The sequence below is a fragment of the Psittacula echo genome (genome assembly GCF_963264785.1).
Source record: "Psittacula echo genome assembly, chromosome: 1".
Lineage (NCBI taxonomy): Eukaryota > Metazoa > Chordata > Aves > Psittaciformes > Psittacidae > Psittacula > Psittacula echo.
Window position 1 is genome coordinate 64,050,911 of NC_137735.1, and position 17,530 is coordinate 64,068,440.

Sequence of the window (17,530 nt, forward strand, 5' to 3'; positions counted from 1 at the left end):
ATGGGTTCAAACTTAAACAGGGGAAGTTTAGATTGGATATAAGGAAGAAGTTCTTTACTGCAAGGATGGTGAGGCACTGGAATGGGTTGTCCAGGGAGGTTGTGAATGCTCCATCCCTGGTGGTGTTCAAGGCCAGGTTGGATGAGGCCTTGGGTGGCATGGTTTAGTGTGAGGTGTCCCTGCCCATGGCAGGGGGGTTGGAACTAGATGATCTTAAGGTCCTTTCCAACCCTAACTATTCTATGATTCTATGGAGTGTTAAGTGTTCAAGGCCAGGTTGCCACAGGGCTTTGAGCAGCAGAGGGATTGGAACTAGATGATCTTTAAGGTCCCTTGAAACCCAAACCATTCTATGAAATTATTCTCAGGGGGTCTCTTGATTTACAGAGAGTACAAGGAATTCGGAGACTAGAATGTGCAGCCTCCTTTAGAGCTATGTACCATCTAGGATGTGTGGTTATGATGCAATCCTTCGAGTTTGCAAAGTGTTTCCTTGTAGCAGCTTGTTTTGTAGTATACGTGTGGGAAGGCTTTTCCTAATCAATGCCTCTGAGGAAAAGGGTATTTTCATTATTCAGCAGGGACAACAGTCAGGAGGGAGAGATCTATACCACTGATGGGTTCTTACACAAGCAGCATGTATGGTTCATGGAGAGGTACTGCATCTCATTATTCACTCAGTTTGAGTGGAATGCCATGAGTAAAGGTGCAGGATGCTAAAATTTGACTAAGTCAAACAAAGAGAAGTGTGAAATAGGGGAGACGAATACAGTGAGCAAGGTAAACTGAGAATTTATGAAGCAGGGAAGAACAGGATCAGCTAGATAGAGGAAGCAGTACAGAAGCCTGGAGTGGAGAGTATAATAGCGATTTACTGCTGGTTGAAAAGTTTCAGAGGTCTCAAAAAGAAGAAATGAGGAACCATTTGCAGTGGAAAGAACTGATGCATTAAAGGCAAACAGTTGTGAGATCTTTCCTAAGCAAAGATAACCTTAGAAGAGAATGGATTCTTCTGTATGAGTTGATATAAAAATCATTGGCAAATGGGATCTGTGTCTGCAATCTCAAGAATTGTTAGTGGCCTTGTTTGCTGTTGCTACAGAGTTTGAGGCAAAACTTCTCTATACTTGCTACTGCTTGTGTTCAGATTGTGGCTGTGTTGTGTCTGTGGGGACTGAAGCTGGATTGAGTGAAGACATTTCAACTGGGGACTGAGCCCTGAGTTGAAATGGTGGATGTGGAGTCTTTGCCACAGGGCTGCTGACAACACAGGGAGACATTGGAAAAGGATGACCAAAGAGAGAAGTGCACAAGACCTTTATAGCTGGGTATTATGATGATGCAGAATGGTGAACACTGAATCGAGTTAAAACACATTTTTGTTAAGAACTAAATATCAAATGTGGACAAGGCAGAATTTGACAGTCAACTGAACTGTAGGAATGGTGGCAGGGATTGAGATAGAGAGGAAATATATACCCTGGCAGGATACTGTGCTCATGTCTTGCAATTTAAACAAATTAAAAGCAATAATTGCAGTAGCGAAAATGAGCAAACACGTTTGATGTGGTGTTTGAATTTATTATTGTATGGTGATGCAACAGTAACCTGTACCTTCACTTGAATAGAAAATAATGCTGCCAACATATGTAAAATTATCTCTCAAATGAGCAAAGACCTTTACGAAATATATTGACTAGTAGTTGCTTCCTTAGTCTAGAAATCATTTGCACGCATATCTTCTTGTCAAGCTGAGGAGAAAAAAGGCAAAAGTATTGCTCGTTAGATGAAGATGCAGTTACATGAAAATATCTTAGTATACGGGTTCCCTCTCTGCCTTGTGTATCACTGAATTTTTTTGGTGGAAACATAAGATTCCTTGAAACTTCTTATGTAGTGTCCAGCATAATATATGTTAATTTGCTTTTCTTAGCTTTTATCTGTGAACAGCTCAGAAATAACCCAGAGATATTCCTCAGGTCAGTGGGTTATAGACTGTAAGTCAGTGTATGGTGCACACAGTACCTTTGTATCTTTCACTTCACTGAATTGAAAATTAGGCTTGATGTCTTCAGCTATTGGTGCCTCCCATCTAAACAGACCTGTTTTTGTTTGGCGATTAGTTTACACTTTTGAACAGTTAGTGTTCCCAGAGGAGAAGTGGAAAAACAGGTCAATAAAATCCTTGTTAAGGTTTAGAAAGTTGAAACACTTTCTGGAATTATGAAGTTTATTGATGGTGCCAGCAGCACACGAGCTAGTTTGCACTGAGCAGACTCTATAAGGAAACAACAGTACTATATAATTGTCTGACCTGTCTGGCAGACGTTCCTTTCTTGTCTCGTCTCTACAAAATTGCCCACTTGATAATGAAAAAAAGGGACAAAGTCTTAATGTATAGTTAAAATATTTTGCCTGTGTTCTTTAAAGCAAATGTCAATCATCTTAACCTTTTTCATTGCTGTATGCTAATTTTTTTACTTGGCAATTAGTAAATGTTGGATGTCAAATTAAGTTGAAATTAATGGCAGAGGCAAATGTTGCAGTTATTAGCTCACAAGTGTCTTTAACTAGTAGTGCGTAGAGATGCATTCCAAGCATTGCAGACAGCTATGGATTAACCATCAAATGATGGTGAAGATTAATGATTGACCTTTTAGCTCACTAATTTAGAACAATTTCTTGTAATTAATTTTGTATTATCAGCTTTTCAGTTGCAAATGCCTTAAGGAAAATAAAAAATGACTTAAACACATTTACAGTTCTTCAAGCTAACAGTTGTTTAGTAAATTGTTGCATGCTTGCAGATCCTAATTTTTAATCTTTAATACCTTTATAGACAATCTCTTACTACTTCTGTTCACTAATCATAAGTTCTACTTTATTTTGTGATTTTGTTGATTCTTCTTTTGTTAACCTTAGGTGTTTCCTTTGTAGAGTGTATTGTTTGGCTTTCTGAAGTTGTTTGCTTCAGAAATGCCATGTAATGCAACAGAAGTGTGGGGGAAGAATTGTCCAGTACCACATTTTAGTACCACTATTTCTTGGTTTCCTGTCAAACCAAATTACAAATTAATATAGTGAGCAGAACTCTTCATACAGACTAGCTGAAATTTTGGACTTGACAAGGCAGTATTTTTTAAGTTTGCTTCCTTTTTCATGTAAGTGAGAAAACCCCAGACTTGAAATGGATATTTGAAAAACAGTGTTTGTGCATTGCTGTTTTAATTTGAATATTATTTAAAGGGCAGTATTTAATACATTGTGACATGAATTATTTCTGATGTTTATGGTAGAAGTAGAGATTGCCATCCTTTTAAAGTGGGTTTTGGTGGGTTTTTGTGAGTGACGTTCTCCTGTAGTGTGAAAACGTGTTATTTCTTCCTCATTGAGGTATTTTTAATGACTGAGAAATGCAGATATGATTAGTGATTAGAAATGGAAGCCAGACTTTCAAAATGAAGGATATTTTTTTTTTTTTTTTTAAGATGGTAGATTAAATTTGGAACAAATGATCCAGGGGAGATTTCATTTCTTGATTTCCGAAATCAAGGCTGGACAACCTTCTAGATGCTGTCATCAATTGATGTTACTGGGCTCAGTGTTTAGGAAGGTGTGTTAAAGTCAAGGGCTGGGCCAGATTATCTGATGTAACTTTCTGACCTTAACCTCAGTGATTCCTTGAAGTGCTAGGGAAAAGCAGCTGTAACAGAACTGGTAATACACTTTTAGGATGCATTTAGTTACATTTCTTGATGCTTGCAATTTATTTTGACCAGGTTGGTAATTTATCAAAGCACTTACATAGATAGGGCTGCCAGAACTTGGAACTTTATATTGCTGTTAAAGCTTGTTGTATTCTGTAAGGGCCAGTGTAAGCATCAAGTCGTGTTGGTTGATGAAACTCTTGCAACACTGTGAATGTGCTCTTTTTGCAAGATGGTTTTAGTAATTGCCAGCCCTGCAAAACATCTGTATGATTTATTCCATTAAGATTGAGTTGTTGCTGTTATTTAAGATGTCTGTGAGTCATGTACTACTCTACATTGCACTCAAGTTTGAGCACAGAAAAAAAAATCAGGTAACAGGTGCTTCTAGCTACTCTCTTGTGATCATCTTAGTGTCATTGTACCTATCCCCATTTGTACTGGGGAGAGATGGCCAGAGCAGTAATAGAATTTGACATACATGTCTCCCTCGTTTGCCCCTTTCCACAAGAAAAAAAAGAAAAGAAAAAAAAGTGCCATTCTGCCATTCTCATCTTCATCTTGTTTTGCCTTCGTTCAAGGGAACTAGTGAAATAGATTTTGAGGCTAGTGCTGAGACACATTGAACAGCTTTGGAAGGAGTTCATAACCAGAGTCGAATCCATCCAAGTGTCATACTTCGATGTAGCTTAATAGTGTTAAAAGTAAGCTAAAGCCTACAAATACTTTTGAGGAGTTACTTTTCCTGTGTATTTTTCAAAATGAATGTTGCAGTATCAAGTCTGATACCAAAGACAGAAATTAATAAAGGTAGCTGTGTTATCATAGATTTGTTATAGATATACTTGCATTGCATAGGTAATAGGTATGCATATTGTGGGTCAGTACGTATGGTAAGTTTTGCTGAAATATTTTTATTTGTCGAATGTCTCTTTAGTACTTGTTGGAATAAAAGTTCGAGTAGTTTTGGCTATAGAGGAATCAACAGTGGGAGAGAGAAGTGAGAAAGGTAGCTGGAGATAAGCTCAAGTTGTCAAGCTTTCTTCTTCAGAAAAGTAATGATTTGACCAAAAGCAGTAGCTTTCCTAATCATGTTTTTGAAAACAAATGAAAAGTGGGGGAGCTTATTAGCATGATCCAGGTTGGGTTGCTTTTGACGTCCTGACTGTAGAGCAGTTCAGGAAGGAAGGATTTCTAAAATAATAATACACCTCACTCCCCCCCCATTTTGTAATGCTCTATAGTCAAATATTTTATAAATCCATTGTGACACACAGATGACCTTTCACTCACGTATAATCAGTCACACTTTTTTTGTTTGTATATAACTGATGCAAAACTAGCACAGGAAGACTTTCTAGAACCTTCTTAACTTGTCAAGTTAGTTTTTTACTTGCATGTATTGTCTTAAGAGAAAATATTGCTACTGATTAATTGTCCTTTTGAGTACCATGTACATGGAATTTTTAGGTGAGATCCAAATGAATGAGTTTAGTATGTAAGAGAATAAGAAAATGTGCATTCATATTGAGTAAAATGTACTGCTCTTCATCTGTGGAAAATGTTTATGATAAAATAGTTAAACTGCAGCTGAGGGGGTTATTTTTTATATTTTAGGAAAATCTTGAGAACTAAGCTTACAGATAAACACTTCTGTTATAAAAGATAAATCTAAATCCTAAATAGAAAGGTATAGATAAACTAAATTAATGACAGTGTAATAAAAATGTCAGTTAGTCTAGTGAGATTTTCTTTCAACATGCAGATATTTATTTGGGCAAATTAGTTTTATCAGTATGTATATAAAGAATTTTTCTAGCTGGATTTTTTTAATATCCCTAAGAACAATAATATTTTTTTTCAGCTCATGCATCGAAAGGTTTTCTCACTTTTAGTCAGATTTTGTAGTTGTCCTCGTGTGCCTTTTAGACTGGATGTGTAGCATCCACCAGAGAAGGAGTTCTCTGGAGAATTTTAGATATCATTTGGAAATCCTTAGAATTTTGGCTTTGTTACACTGCTTTGACTTTTTGGGGTTGTATTTTTGTAATATAAGCTTCTCAGAAGTTTATGGTTTGAGCACACTTAAGTTGCTGAAATGATGTGAAAGCTCAGCTATAGTAAGTGCCCTTCCTACTTGTCACAGAAAAATTGAGATTGTGAGCTATCTCAGATTTTAGTAATTTTCTGGTTGTTACGCTGTTGCATTTTTACCTGCATCCCATGCAATTACCTGAATGCAGGTAGCACAGATAACTAATTACAGATGACTGAAGTCAGCCTAGGAAATTATGCAAGTATTGTTATTAACTGTAAGTCATAGAACCATAGAATGATTAGGGTTGGAAAGGACCTTAAGATCATCTAGTTCCAACTAAACTTTAAACATTTTCATTTTTCTTTTTAAAAGTAGTCTTTAAAACTCTTGAGTACTTCCAGTAAACATTAAATTTCCTGTCCTTAGGATCAGTCTAGGATTTTTTTTGATGGTCTTACTTCCACACACCCTCCCCTTGCCCCCCTTTTATTTCTTTTGGCCAGGAGTAACAGGTACACTTAAGAAAAACTTTCTCCCAGTTGAAGTGATCTCCAACGTTAAATATTTTTTTTTTTAATCATGTGGACAATATCCACTATAAATCTGTAGTACAACTTTGAGCAACTTTTCTTTTATAAAATTACATGGTCATAAATATATAATTTTTAACATGCTTTCAACTCTGTTCTTTCAGGTAACTTTTGAAATGCACAAAGAGAGTCTTTCTCAAATGTACAAGGAATACCAAGGCAAAGCAGGTGAAGGGAATGGAATACATTCTTCAACTCCAATTAGAACAATCTCTGGAGTTAGCAAGGAAGCTGAAACCAAGGGAAAGCAACAGTGTTTGAAGTTAAAAGAAGATGCTGCTGCTCCTTCCTGCATTATTGATGATGACATGGGTTGCAATACTGGAAAAAAAGAGACAAATACTTCATCAGCTGGTGACCAGCAAACTCATTTGGTGTCTAATCACAGGGAGGAGTTAGAAAGTGAATACAGGGAGACTACACAGGATTTAAAAGCAGTGCCTTCTGTGGAATTTTCTCCAGAACCAGAAACAATAAAACCCAGTGTTTCAGAAATTAGTACTGGAATAGCTGAAGCAATTGAAGATTCTCTGAGCAAAGCTGATGAGTTTGTGGAAGAAACAGTAGCTGTCACTGCTGCTTCTTTATCAATGCAAACTACTTTGGAAGGAGAAACTCTTGAAAGTCCAGAAGGACTGGAAAAATCAACAGTAGAGGTAGAAGACGAGGATGACTTTGTTGATTTGAAAGAGGAAAGTAGTATGCCTTTACCTTCAGAAGAGTTTGCAGAAATGAACAAGGAATGTAGCTCTAATGAAAGTGAAGTGATAAAGCAGGAAATAGCAATAGAGAAGCAACCTGAATCTGTGCTTGTAAAATCTGAAGATACAGAAGTTGTGGATGGGACAAAACAAGAACTGGCTTCTTCACCGGACACAGTGAGTTCTGCTGTTCAAGAAGTAACGACTCAACCGGTATCACAAGGGAAAAAGAAGCTGGGGGAAGAAAAGAGTCTTTTTCATGAAACCAAAACAGCTGAAGAAAATGCAAATGCACATGTGCCAGAGCCTGCTGGAGCCTCTGACAAAAGAATTGCGAAGCTGGATGTTACTAGTGTTGCATCAGATACAGAAAGACTGGAACTGAAAGCTAACACATGTCTGGAAGCACCTCAGCCCCCCAAATCCATACCTGAGGTAAATTTACCTGTCCTTCTTCTGTCTACCTTAAAAATTAAAGGAAGTTCTTATGAAAAAACAAACAAAACCCCCACACATTTGGGGGAATTTAATGTGTTTGGATTTTGTGAGTTATCTAAAGAATATTTTCAACCCTTGATTAAAATAGTAAGAATCCTTGATTAATAGTAAGAACTTGTGTACTGAGAAGTCTCTAAGATTTTATTCTTTGTGCATCCTCTTATGGATACTGATGGAGACTGAGTATTTGGCTAGAGGGACACTTCATCTGTGTTGGCATTTCTGTTCTTAAGTTTGAAGAATTGAAAGAAATATATTTGGAGAGGATTTTATTTAGAATTTCTTCTGCCGCTTTACTCAGCCTTTACTCTTTTCAATCTGGTCTCTTACATTCTCAAGTCTTACAATTTTTGAGGAGTAAATATTGCTTTTGCAGAAAAAAAAAATAGCACCAAGTTTCTTCCATATCCTAATACCTTTCGTATCCTCATATCATCATTCTAAGATGGAACTTGTGAAAGTATTTTTTACATTAGATACTCTACAGGTACACAATACGTAAATATATTGGATACTATAAAATTTGAAGTATTGTCACTTCATCACATGAGCGTAACTTTTCTGTGCAAGTGTAATTTAAAACTGAGCTTCTGTTGCATGCTGCAATGCTCCACCATGTTAGTCTTTAGTTTCTAACTCAGCTTTTCATGGTTAAAGAGTCATGTGTCTGAGTACTTCCCTTCTGCAGCGATACCTGCTAATGGATGCTCTTCATTCTGCACCATTCTTCCTTAAAGGAGGAAAGCCACTGTCTACAGCAACATATACTCCTCCTGTGGTAAGGTTAGGTTGTTGCTTGTGTATGCCTAGACTGACAGGTGTGGTAGTGCAGCTGTAGACTAGTTTGTAGGTTTGGTATATCCAGTAAATAGCGTTTGTGTAATAGTTTTAGATTTATTTGCAACCATATACACAGTCTAAACTTAATGAATATCTAAAATCTCAAGTGTATTAAATGCATTTCGGTGTATGCTGTGGAAACTAATAACCAGAGTGTGGTGGGGTTTCCTTTTTTCTCTTTTTGTTGGCAAACTGTGTATTCAGACCTTAAGGCATCAAGATTCTTCAGGACAAGAGCTAGCTGCTATATCAGATGGGCAGAGAAGAGACTCCAGGTCAACTGTATTCCGTATTCCTGAATTTAAGTGGTCACTGATGCATCAGCGCTTGCTCACAGACTTACTCTTTTCCATAGAAACAGATATACAAATGTGGAGAAGGTAAATCTCTGTGCTTTATATGACATGACCTAGACTGGAATTGCAATTATAATTAACTTGAGATTTTATTGAAACTGCCTCAGAGTTACTCTTTGAATTTTGCAGACTCTGGTATTTAACTCTTCATTCAGTAGACCTACACTTATTTTGTGAACTATACCCAAATATTTTCAGATTTTTTTTTTTTTTGTTCTGAGGACTCTTTGCAGACATATTTTGACTGAAGTCCTGACTACATATAAATCAATGGCAATCTCACTCTTGATTTTTATTGGAACAAGATTTTCATGTTTCTAATGTATGTAAGGACCTTCATCTTTTATTATCTAAATATGGACTAAAAACAATCTGTTCCAAATAGTATTTATTACTTACTTGTTTGCACATGCTATGTTGCTGCTTTTATAGTTGGTGATTCAGCAAGAAACTTTGACAGTGTTAATTCTGCCTTGTAATGCTAAGATTGAATAACTTTGAGTGGTGTCTATTATTATCTTGTAGTAGTGAATATCAAATTTAAATTGAACCACATAGCTGTACTGATCTGATAAAAAGGAATGTAGGAATGAAGAAATAGAGTACTTAAGTGATTAAAAAAATCAAATGAAGGTGAATTTTTGTCTGATTTTAATATCTAGGATGTGATTAAACTAACCTTTCAGGACATCATCAGATATAGCTAAAATATATTTTTAATTTATTTTCTGTTTTAAAAACAATTTCCGTGTTTAAGAGGATTCAAGTTTTTGTGTTTTGTTGATTTTTAATTTCTCTGAGAGTCCCTTAGTATTCACTTTATTTTTCCAAAGATTTAAGTTCAAATCTAATTCACACTTCCAGGAAAGCACAGTATTGCCTGTTACAGTGACTTTTGCTATAGCAAGTAATCATTGACCAGCCTAAATATATCTTTATCCAAATGATGATTAACACACATCTTGGTGTTTTTAGCAAGCTATAATCTGGAGAGGTTTAAGAGCAGACAGGAAAGGTGGTTTTAGTTTTTGATTAAGATATATCAGCTGACCCTTGCAGTCATGTGTTATTTGCTGCCTCACTGCTAAACTGTCTAGTTTTAGTTTTACGAAAACATAAAGATGCTAAAATACCACAAAAGTGAAGCTGAATTCTGTATGTTTATTTTGGACAGCCATTCTACAAAAACTGTGATGGACTTTGTGAATAGCAGTGACAATGTCATATTTGTGCACAACACAATTCACCTCATCTCTCAATTGATGGACAACATGATCATGGCTTGTGGTGGTATATTGCCACTGCTTTCTGCTGCCACATCTGCTACTGTAAGAAATTTCTTTTTATTTTAAAATATATCTCTTGTGGGAGGATGCCTTTCTTTGTGCAGTGTATTAACTATTATATCTGTCTTTTCGGAAACAGTGTGGGATATTTCCACAGCATCTTTTTCTTCCCTTTTCCTCCGTGCTTTCCCTAAGATAAATAGGGTGCCTGCCCTCTTTGCCTGAAGACTTAAAAAAAGTTGCCTGGCTTCATTATCCCACAGTGATTTGGAATGGGATTACATCCCAATACTAATGTTCCTAGAATACAACTAATTACTACTTTTGCATGTGACTGAACATGAACTTCCAGCATACATTTTTCTTCATTTAAATTGTAGAAAATATCACCTTTGTGAAGAAGTAAATGTCACTTTCAATTTTTCTCTGCCTAGCATGAATTGGAGAATATTGAGCCAACTCAGGGACTTTCAGTAGAAGCATCTTTAACATTTCTCCAGAGATTAATCAACCTGGTGGATGTGCTGATTTTTGCAAGCTCTCTTGGTTTCACTGACATTGAGTCTGAGAAAAATATGTCATCTGGAGGAGTTCTGCGCCAATGTCTTCGTCTGGGTAAGCAAATAAAATGACTTAATGAGTATAGGAACTTGCTTTTACAAAATAGTTAGCAATTGTTAGCTTTGCCCCCTCTTTTTGTTAAATCAGGATTAAATTTAGTCAAAGAAGCATTGGGATCTTTAAGTATTGTTTTATTTTTCTGCAATGAATAGACTTGGGCTTCTTTTCCTCTTTAAAAAGTTTAAATAAAAGAAATTATTAAGTTTGGTAGCCTGACTGTGTGGATGCATGTTTTCGTATTATCCATAAAGATATTTTTTCTGCCGAAGTTCCCCAAGTAGTCAAGGCTGAGAATATAACAGCTTCAAGAAAAAGAAATCTTGTACCATATACAGAATCATGAACCTTTATAATATGTAGAAAAGGAGTTTAAATCTTGAGACCATTAGATGAAGGTATGGTGAAAACTAGAGATGTAAATTTCTAAAGAGCAGGGTTCAAATTGGGCAGTAGTTGTATCCAGTATTATAACACTTTTGATCAAGTTAGATTGAAAGGAAGTGGTTATTACCTAAAAAAGTAATGACTGTTCCAAAAACGAGAACATACAACATCATAACTGGGTTCAGTTAGTTAATACAGGAGGAGAGTATTCATGCTAGTTGCATGCTGTAAGACTTTTTGTAATGAAAAATTTTTAATTTGCATGAGTGCCAGAGCAGCTCAGAGCCTCAACAGTAACTAGCCTTCCTCTCCCTTTCTAGGCAATTAAAACTTTGTGCAGGTAGAACAAGATTTATGGGATGCAAGCAGGTATAGAGGTGGGGTAGTTCTCTTTTCCTTTGAAAATAAATAATATTAGAAGATGAAACAGGTACAATTGTGAAGCTAAAAAAATAAATCGTGTAACTTCACAACACTTCGTCCAAGAGTAACAGAGCATTGTGAAGCAGACATTATCATTTGTTTTCACTACTGTATCACTTGTCTTCCTTGATAGTCTGTGAAATTGAGCTGTCTTCACCCTCCCCACCCCATGGTTGTATGCATGGTAAAATTTCAGTGGGGGATGCTAACTTACTCACTTTGAAGTATCCATTAGATATGCAGCATACATGTTCTAATAGTTTAGTATTAATTATTAGATATAAATTATTAAAGAATTTTGAGCAATCTTTTGTGACTATTTAAAATTTATGGAAGCAAAATATAATTTTATTGATGTGCTCAAACTTTTTTAAGTGATAAACAGAAATGTATTACACTTCTCTGTAAGGGATATAGACAATATTATTTCCCAGAGTAATTCTTAATGTTTCTTTTCCCTTCAAGTGTGTGCAGTAGCAGTAAGAAACTGCTTGGAGTGTCAGCAGCATGCACTGATGAAGCCTATTGGAGACATTGTGAAGAACCAAAAAACAGTGCAGGGGTTTGTAGGAGCAGCAAATTCTTCAGCAAAGGCAAGTATAAGACCCCATTCAGGAGCTCAGAAGTCAGTAGTTACTATTCTCTACAGAGGCATAAGATTTTAAATTTATACCTGTTCCACTGATACTTTTGTATAGCTGAAGGGTGTGAACACTGGAAATCCTGAAGTAGATGTTCCAAGATGTGAATTTAACAGTCACATATTTAACCTCCCACAGTGATATAAATCTGTCTCAAGAATTTGCCAGATTTTTCTTTTCATTTAAAGATGAAATGCATATCTGATCTTTGTGCTGTAGTTATGACAATACGATGTACTGTGAGCAGCTGTATGCACTTAATGATTCTTGGTAGAGTGCTTTTAAAACCAGAATCTGAAACGATTGCTTTTGGTTTTTAAATAGAGTCCAGTGGACATTGTGACTGGGGGCATTTCTCCAATACGAGACCATGACAGACTTCTGCAGGATATGGATATTAATCGACTTCGAGCAGTAGTGTTCAGAGACATAGTAAGTTACAAATAATGTTGTTTTCTTTGTAGGTTGATTTCTGCATGTATTTGTTGGCTGGACACTTGCTCTGTGTTATGTAGTTTGGCTAAATTTAATTTACAAGAACTGAATACTGCTCACAGTAGTTAGGAACTTGTAATACTCAGCAGTTGTTGTAGTGTTTGTGATTGGAAAGAGGGAGAGGTGAAAATAGCTGCCTGCTGATCAGGCTCTTCGGTTGTTCCTAAGAGCTGATTCTCTGGAATTCTTCGTATTGTATATTAACTGTTAGTTTTAGTACAAACATATACTTTCACATGCTGTACATAGGCAAACTGTTTACGTATACTATGTATCATAAAGATGTTTATGTACAGTTTTTGAGAGATGAATATCTTTCTAGCTAATTAGAAATTAGAGGTCATCTAATTCCTTTACGCCCCCTCAGAGGAACCAATTTGTGTGCACGTGCTGTAAATATGCATATGTTTTTTTATTCTTGAATTGACTAAAAATATCTTTGTCCTTTGTCAGCAACTTTATAGCTGATATTGAGGAAATTGAGATTGATTGCTTAAAAAATACACCTGCTGTAAGCAAATACAGCAGCTATAATGGCTATGAGTCATTGGTGGCCACAGGCTTGGGCACCAGAACTTATTTTGCAATAATTGGACTATTTAGCAAGTGTAATGATTTGCACAGTGACTTTTGGTCCATGCAGAATAGTGAAGAATCTTTAATTTTTATCTTTAATTATTGGTTGAACCAAGCTTTTTTTGACCCCTACTTCAGTATATAGTGCGCAAAAGATTAACAGGAAGTGAATCTTCCATACTGGCGGCAACCAAAATAATCCTAATGATGCAATCTTCAAAATCAAGCAGATTCTGTGTACCATTTATCCTTTTAAATAACGCATATGCATACAACCTCTATGCTTTTTGCTTTTCTAATCCATTGGGTTTCTGTTTCACAAATAAAGTGATGCAATAACTCTGCTTTTTAGCTACTGCGCTGAGCTGTAGAGAAAAAAGTAGACTTTAAAAGATGTATTTTGGAATATTTTTTTTCTGAGCTCTGCTTAAGCTTGCATCTAAATATTTTATGTTTGGTTTGTATACAGTTTCTTACATTGTGTTCAGCACATAGAATTGTGATTGGTGTAATTTGAACCTGTGCAGGAGAAACTTAGGTGGGTTCCACTTAACCACCAGTAGTAGTACTTTCAGTAGTATCTAAACTTAATTTCAAGGACTTCTACAAAGATAGCAGAAAAAATAAGGGAGGGATAGTTAAAATTCACAACTTTATTAAGTACAATTGAAAATTGTCTTGCAAAAATTCATCTAGCAGGAAAATTCTGTAGAATCCTTACCCTCATAGGGAACTTCAAACAATTTCACACTGTGCTTGCCTGATGCTAACCTGTTACTAGCCTCCTGTTTCTCTCTTGTTTTACGAAAGTTAAGGATTTGCATCAAGATCGGGTATATAGGTTGTTTTGGTTTTTTTTTTTCAGTGTAACAGATAGGATCCAGCTGTGTTACCTTGTACTTAATAGAGAACTTCTCACAAACTTCTTCCACTGTAGCTTATTAAAGAACTCTTCATGGAACATAGGCCTTCAATAGGCTCTACAATCATGATAAAATGAGCTTTATATTTTAACTTAGTTTCTTGAACTACTTGGAAGAATTGAATGCTATGTGAGCCTTTATCTAAATGGGGGATAAAACCCCCGAACACAGATTAGTCACTGAGGATCCAACTATACTGTTCTCCTGTGATCCAGCGTGCACAAAGCTTTTCTTTTATTGACCACCAAAAGGGACAGGCTTAGGATAAATCATAATGTCTAGTCAGAGCTGGCATGTGGCTCTTTATTTCAATAGGGGTGGCTGAAGTTTCTCTGGAGGTACCTGGCATAGTTCACGTAAATATTTATTTTGACGATTTTCTTAAAATCTCTTAAAGTTACAGCTGAAATGCAAATGCATTTTTGCCAATTCTTGTTTAAATTGTACATAGTACAGTACATCCATTCTGGACAATCTGATGATGAAGTAAAACTTAATGCTGGTTCTGGAATTTGTTCTGCTTCCTTCATTAATATGTAACAGTTGATAAATGCTCTTACAGTTTTATTGAGTACACCTGCATGATTGCACTTCACACTAAATGCTGTTAATATCTTGGCACATTTGAGGAAATGCAATAGAGGAAACACCTGTAAATAAATAAAGGGGACCGAATCACTAGTCCCTGCACTAATTCCAAGCATGTGGCAGAACACACAATCTTAGTCAAAGTTGTCATATTTATAAGGGAAAAATGAAAGGATTAGTGCCACTTGTATACGATTGCTGTATTCCCCAGCTTTATAGGTGAGACAAACTGTGACTAGAGAATATTGTTCTTCCATTGTTGACATATCAGGTTACTCTCAGTCTGTTTATGGTAGCACTGGGCATACTTTACAGAAAAATAAACATGCTGCTGAAATTGTAATGGAAAAATCTGTGTGTGTGTCTTTTTTTTTTTTTTTTTTTACAGGAGGATAGTAAACAGGCTCAGTTTTTGGCTTTGGCTGTTGTATATTTTATTTCTGTGCTCATGGTTTCAAAATACAGAGATATCCTGGAACCCCAGAATGAAAGACGACCAAACGATAGCCAGTCAGTCAAGGAATCAGGGAATGAAAATAATGAAGCTCCTGCTACAGGTGAACTGTTAAACATTTTGCCAAATGAAATAATGTGGCATATGCATCTTAAAATTCTATAGAAGTCCATGTAAAACCATATAAAAATGTGTGGTTTATAACCATTTAAATAAGCAACATTGTAGTATTTAATTTGCCTCAGTATTTGTGTGTATCTTTGATGTGAGAAGAACCTGATCTATAGGTTGATTTTGCTGTGTGGGCCTAGTTAATCTTGCTGACGTAGTGAAGTGTTCACAAATGTTTGTTGCAGAAACATTACTGTTTTGTGTTAAGTATGCATAAGCATAGACTGGCAGCTTTTTGTTTCCACTAGGAGACTTCTTTCTCCTATTCTTCTTTAGGTCAGTGAATTAATTTTCATTATTTGACTTTTGAGTCAATAACTTATGTTCCCTTCTCTGTTTTCAGTGTTAAAACTTTTCAGGCTTCTTAGAAATTCGAAGGAAATTTTTTGGTTTTAAGTTTCCAATGAAATAGTTAGAGATAATATTAAATCTCTAAGTAGACAAGAGGAAATACAGCTGTGTTACTTCACTTGTCACCTATTGGTGTTATTTCTTGGGAGCAATGTGTTGAATACAGTTCTGCTAATAATGGACTTAAAATGTGTTTTCTGGTTTTGGCGTGAACAGATGTGGAAAACCCATCTGTTGCTCTTGGTACTTCAGCCTGCACTGAAGATTCAGAAAGTACAGCATCCGTACAAAGAAGGGATTCTGGTCTTGGAGAGGAACCAGCTTCGGGACAAACAAACAGTTCCAGTAGTGTTGCTGAAGCAGGACCTCCGAATGTCAGTACAGGTCCAGATGCAATCAGTGAAGTACTATGCACGCTCTCATTAGAAGTAAATAAGTCTCAGGAGGGCAGAAGTGGGACTGGAACTGAGGATAATAAGCCTGCAGCTTCTGTGCCAGCTGCAAAAAATGTCAATGTAAAGGATATCTTGAGAAGCTTGGTAAGCACACCAGCTGATGGGACTGCAGTGGATTCTGCTTTTCTGCCACCAGCCTTCCTTGGAGTTCTTGGTGATGGAGCTGCTGAGCAGCCTGTACAGTTCCATTCCTTTGACAGGTAATGTAACTTCTAAAATATTTGGGTTACTTTATTTTGCTTAAGAGATCTGTAAGGAGCAGAAAAATAGTCAGATCTCATGTACAGTGTCATCTAGTACTTAACATAATCAGGATGCTATGTTATGCTACTGTGGAAATGAAAAATAACTGGTGGTTGGGTTATTCTTCAAGGTTTTGAACCCAGCACCTCTTTATCAGAGTAAACTCTCCTGTCCATATGCATGGTAGAGCTCAGAAGTGATATGGGAATAGGGGCCAATAAATTGCGTAGAAATGACTGCAAGAGTAAAAGTAAAGATTAAGGGTGTAACTGTTCTTTTGTCTTTCTTGTTCTGCTATTCCTAACTGCAGCACTTGCAGATGAGTGCTGGAGTACTATCATATTTAGTTAGTTTTAAGGGACTTAAAGTTTTAAGGAAATAAAGTGGACACTAAATAAGTTGAAGTAATAACGTGTAGATTAGCTTGTGTATTGATCACAAAGGTGTGTCTAGTTTCTGTTCCTGAAGGCCTGCAAAAGAATACTGGTTTAATAATAGTTACAGATGGATCAAAACCAATTGAGTACTCATCTAGCTGTCCTTCTACCTATAGAATATTCCCGTTTTCATTTATGAAAATGCATTTGTGTTCTGCCTTCTGGTGCTGAAAGTCTACTTTAAATCTTTCAGGCTTAATTCGATAAGTATAAGCTGTTAATTTGCTTTGTTGTTATAATAGCTGTTAAAATTTTGTTTAATTTTAATAAGTATATGCCTCTCTCAAATGCTGTGATGCATTTAAAAAGGAGCTGCTTTGTTTCTTTTTTGCTTTCCTTTTAGATTGAAGTCCCTTTTTCCTGATAATTTTTGTCACCCCTACATCTCAGTCTCATTATCTCCTCATCTTTTCCCAAGAACAGTAGATGATGTTGTCTTTTACTACGTTTACTTACTTTTACCTCTCCGAGATTCCCAAAACCTACAAAGAAAGCAGAGGATGAAAGACAGAATGCTGTAACACTTGCATTCTTGCCTCTGGAAAATCTTAGTCATATCCAGATCTCTCTGGCAGTGGATCTCTTACTGTGCCAGCGTCTGATCCTCTGCATATTCCTGAACTACTTCTGGCTCTGATGTCTTTGCTGTGTATGGCTGCCTTGCTTAAGCTAGCAAACTCAGCTGCCCCGGGAAAGGAGTGCAGCTCTTCCAGGGAGTGGATGCAGCTGTCACAGCATGTGTTCACAACTCA

At 36.3% G+C, this 17,530-nt stretch overlaps 1 protein-coding gene across 4 annotated transcripts in view; it reads left to right on the top strand.

Moving 5' to 3' along the window:
* Positions 1-17,530, top strand: part of LRBA (LPS responsive beige-like anchor protein) — a gene marked incomplete at its 5' end in the record, with an annotated part of 401,371 nt that overhangs the window by 71,889 nt on the left and 311,952 nt on the right. For all 4 annotated transcript variants that reach the window (XM_080629345.1, XM_080629347.1, XM_080629346.1 and 1 more), the window contains 8 exons: positions 6,440-7,471; positions 8,579-8,754; positions 9,905-10,058; positions 10,451-10,631; positions 11,910-12,037; positions 12,410-12,517; positions 15,056-15,224; positions 15,860-16,298. In XM_080629345.1, the coding sequence (XP_080485471.1) occupies positions 6,440-7,471; positions 8,579-8,754; positions 9,905-10,058; positions 10,451-10,631; positions 11,910-12,037; positions 12,410-12,517; positions 15,056-15,224; positions 15,860-16,298 (2,387 nt within the window). The remainder of the gene's footprint in view (positions 1-6,439; positions 7,472-8,578; positions 8,755-9,904; positions 10,059-10,450; positions 10,632-11,909; positions 12,038-12,409; positions 12,518-15,055; positions 15,225-15,859; positions 16,299-17,530) is intronic.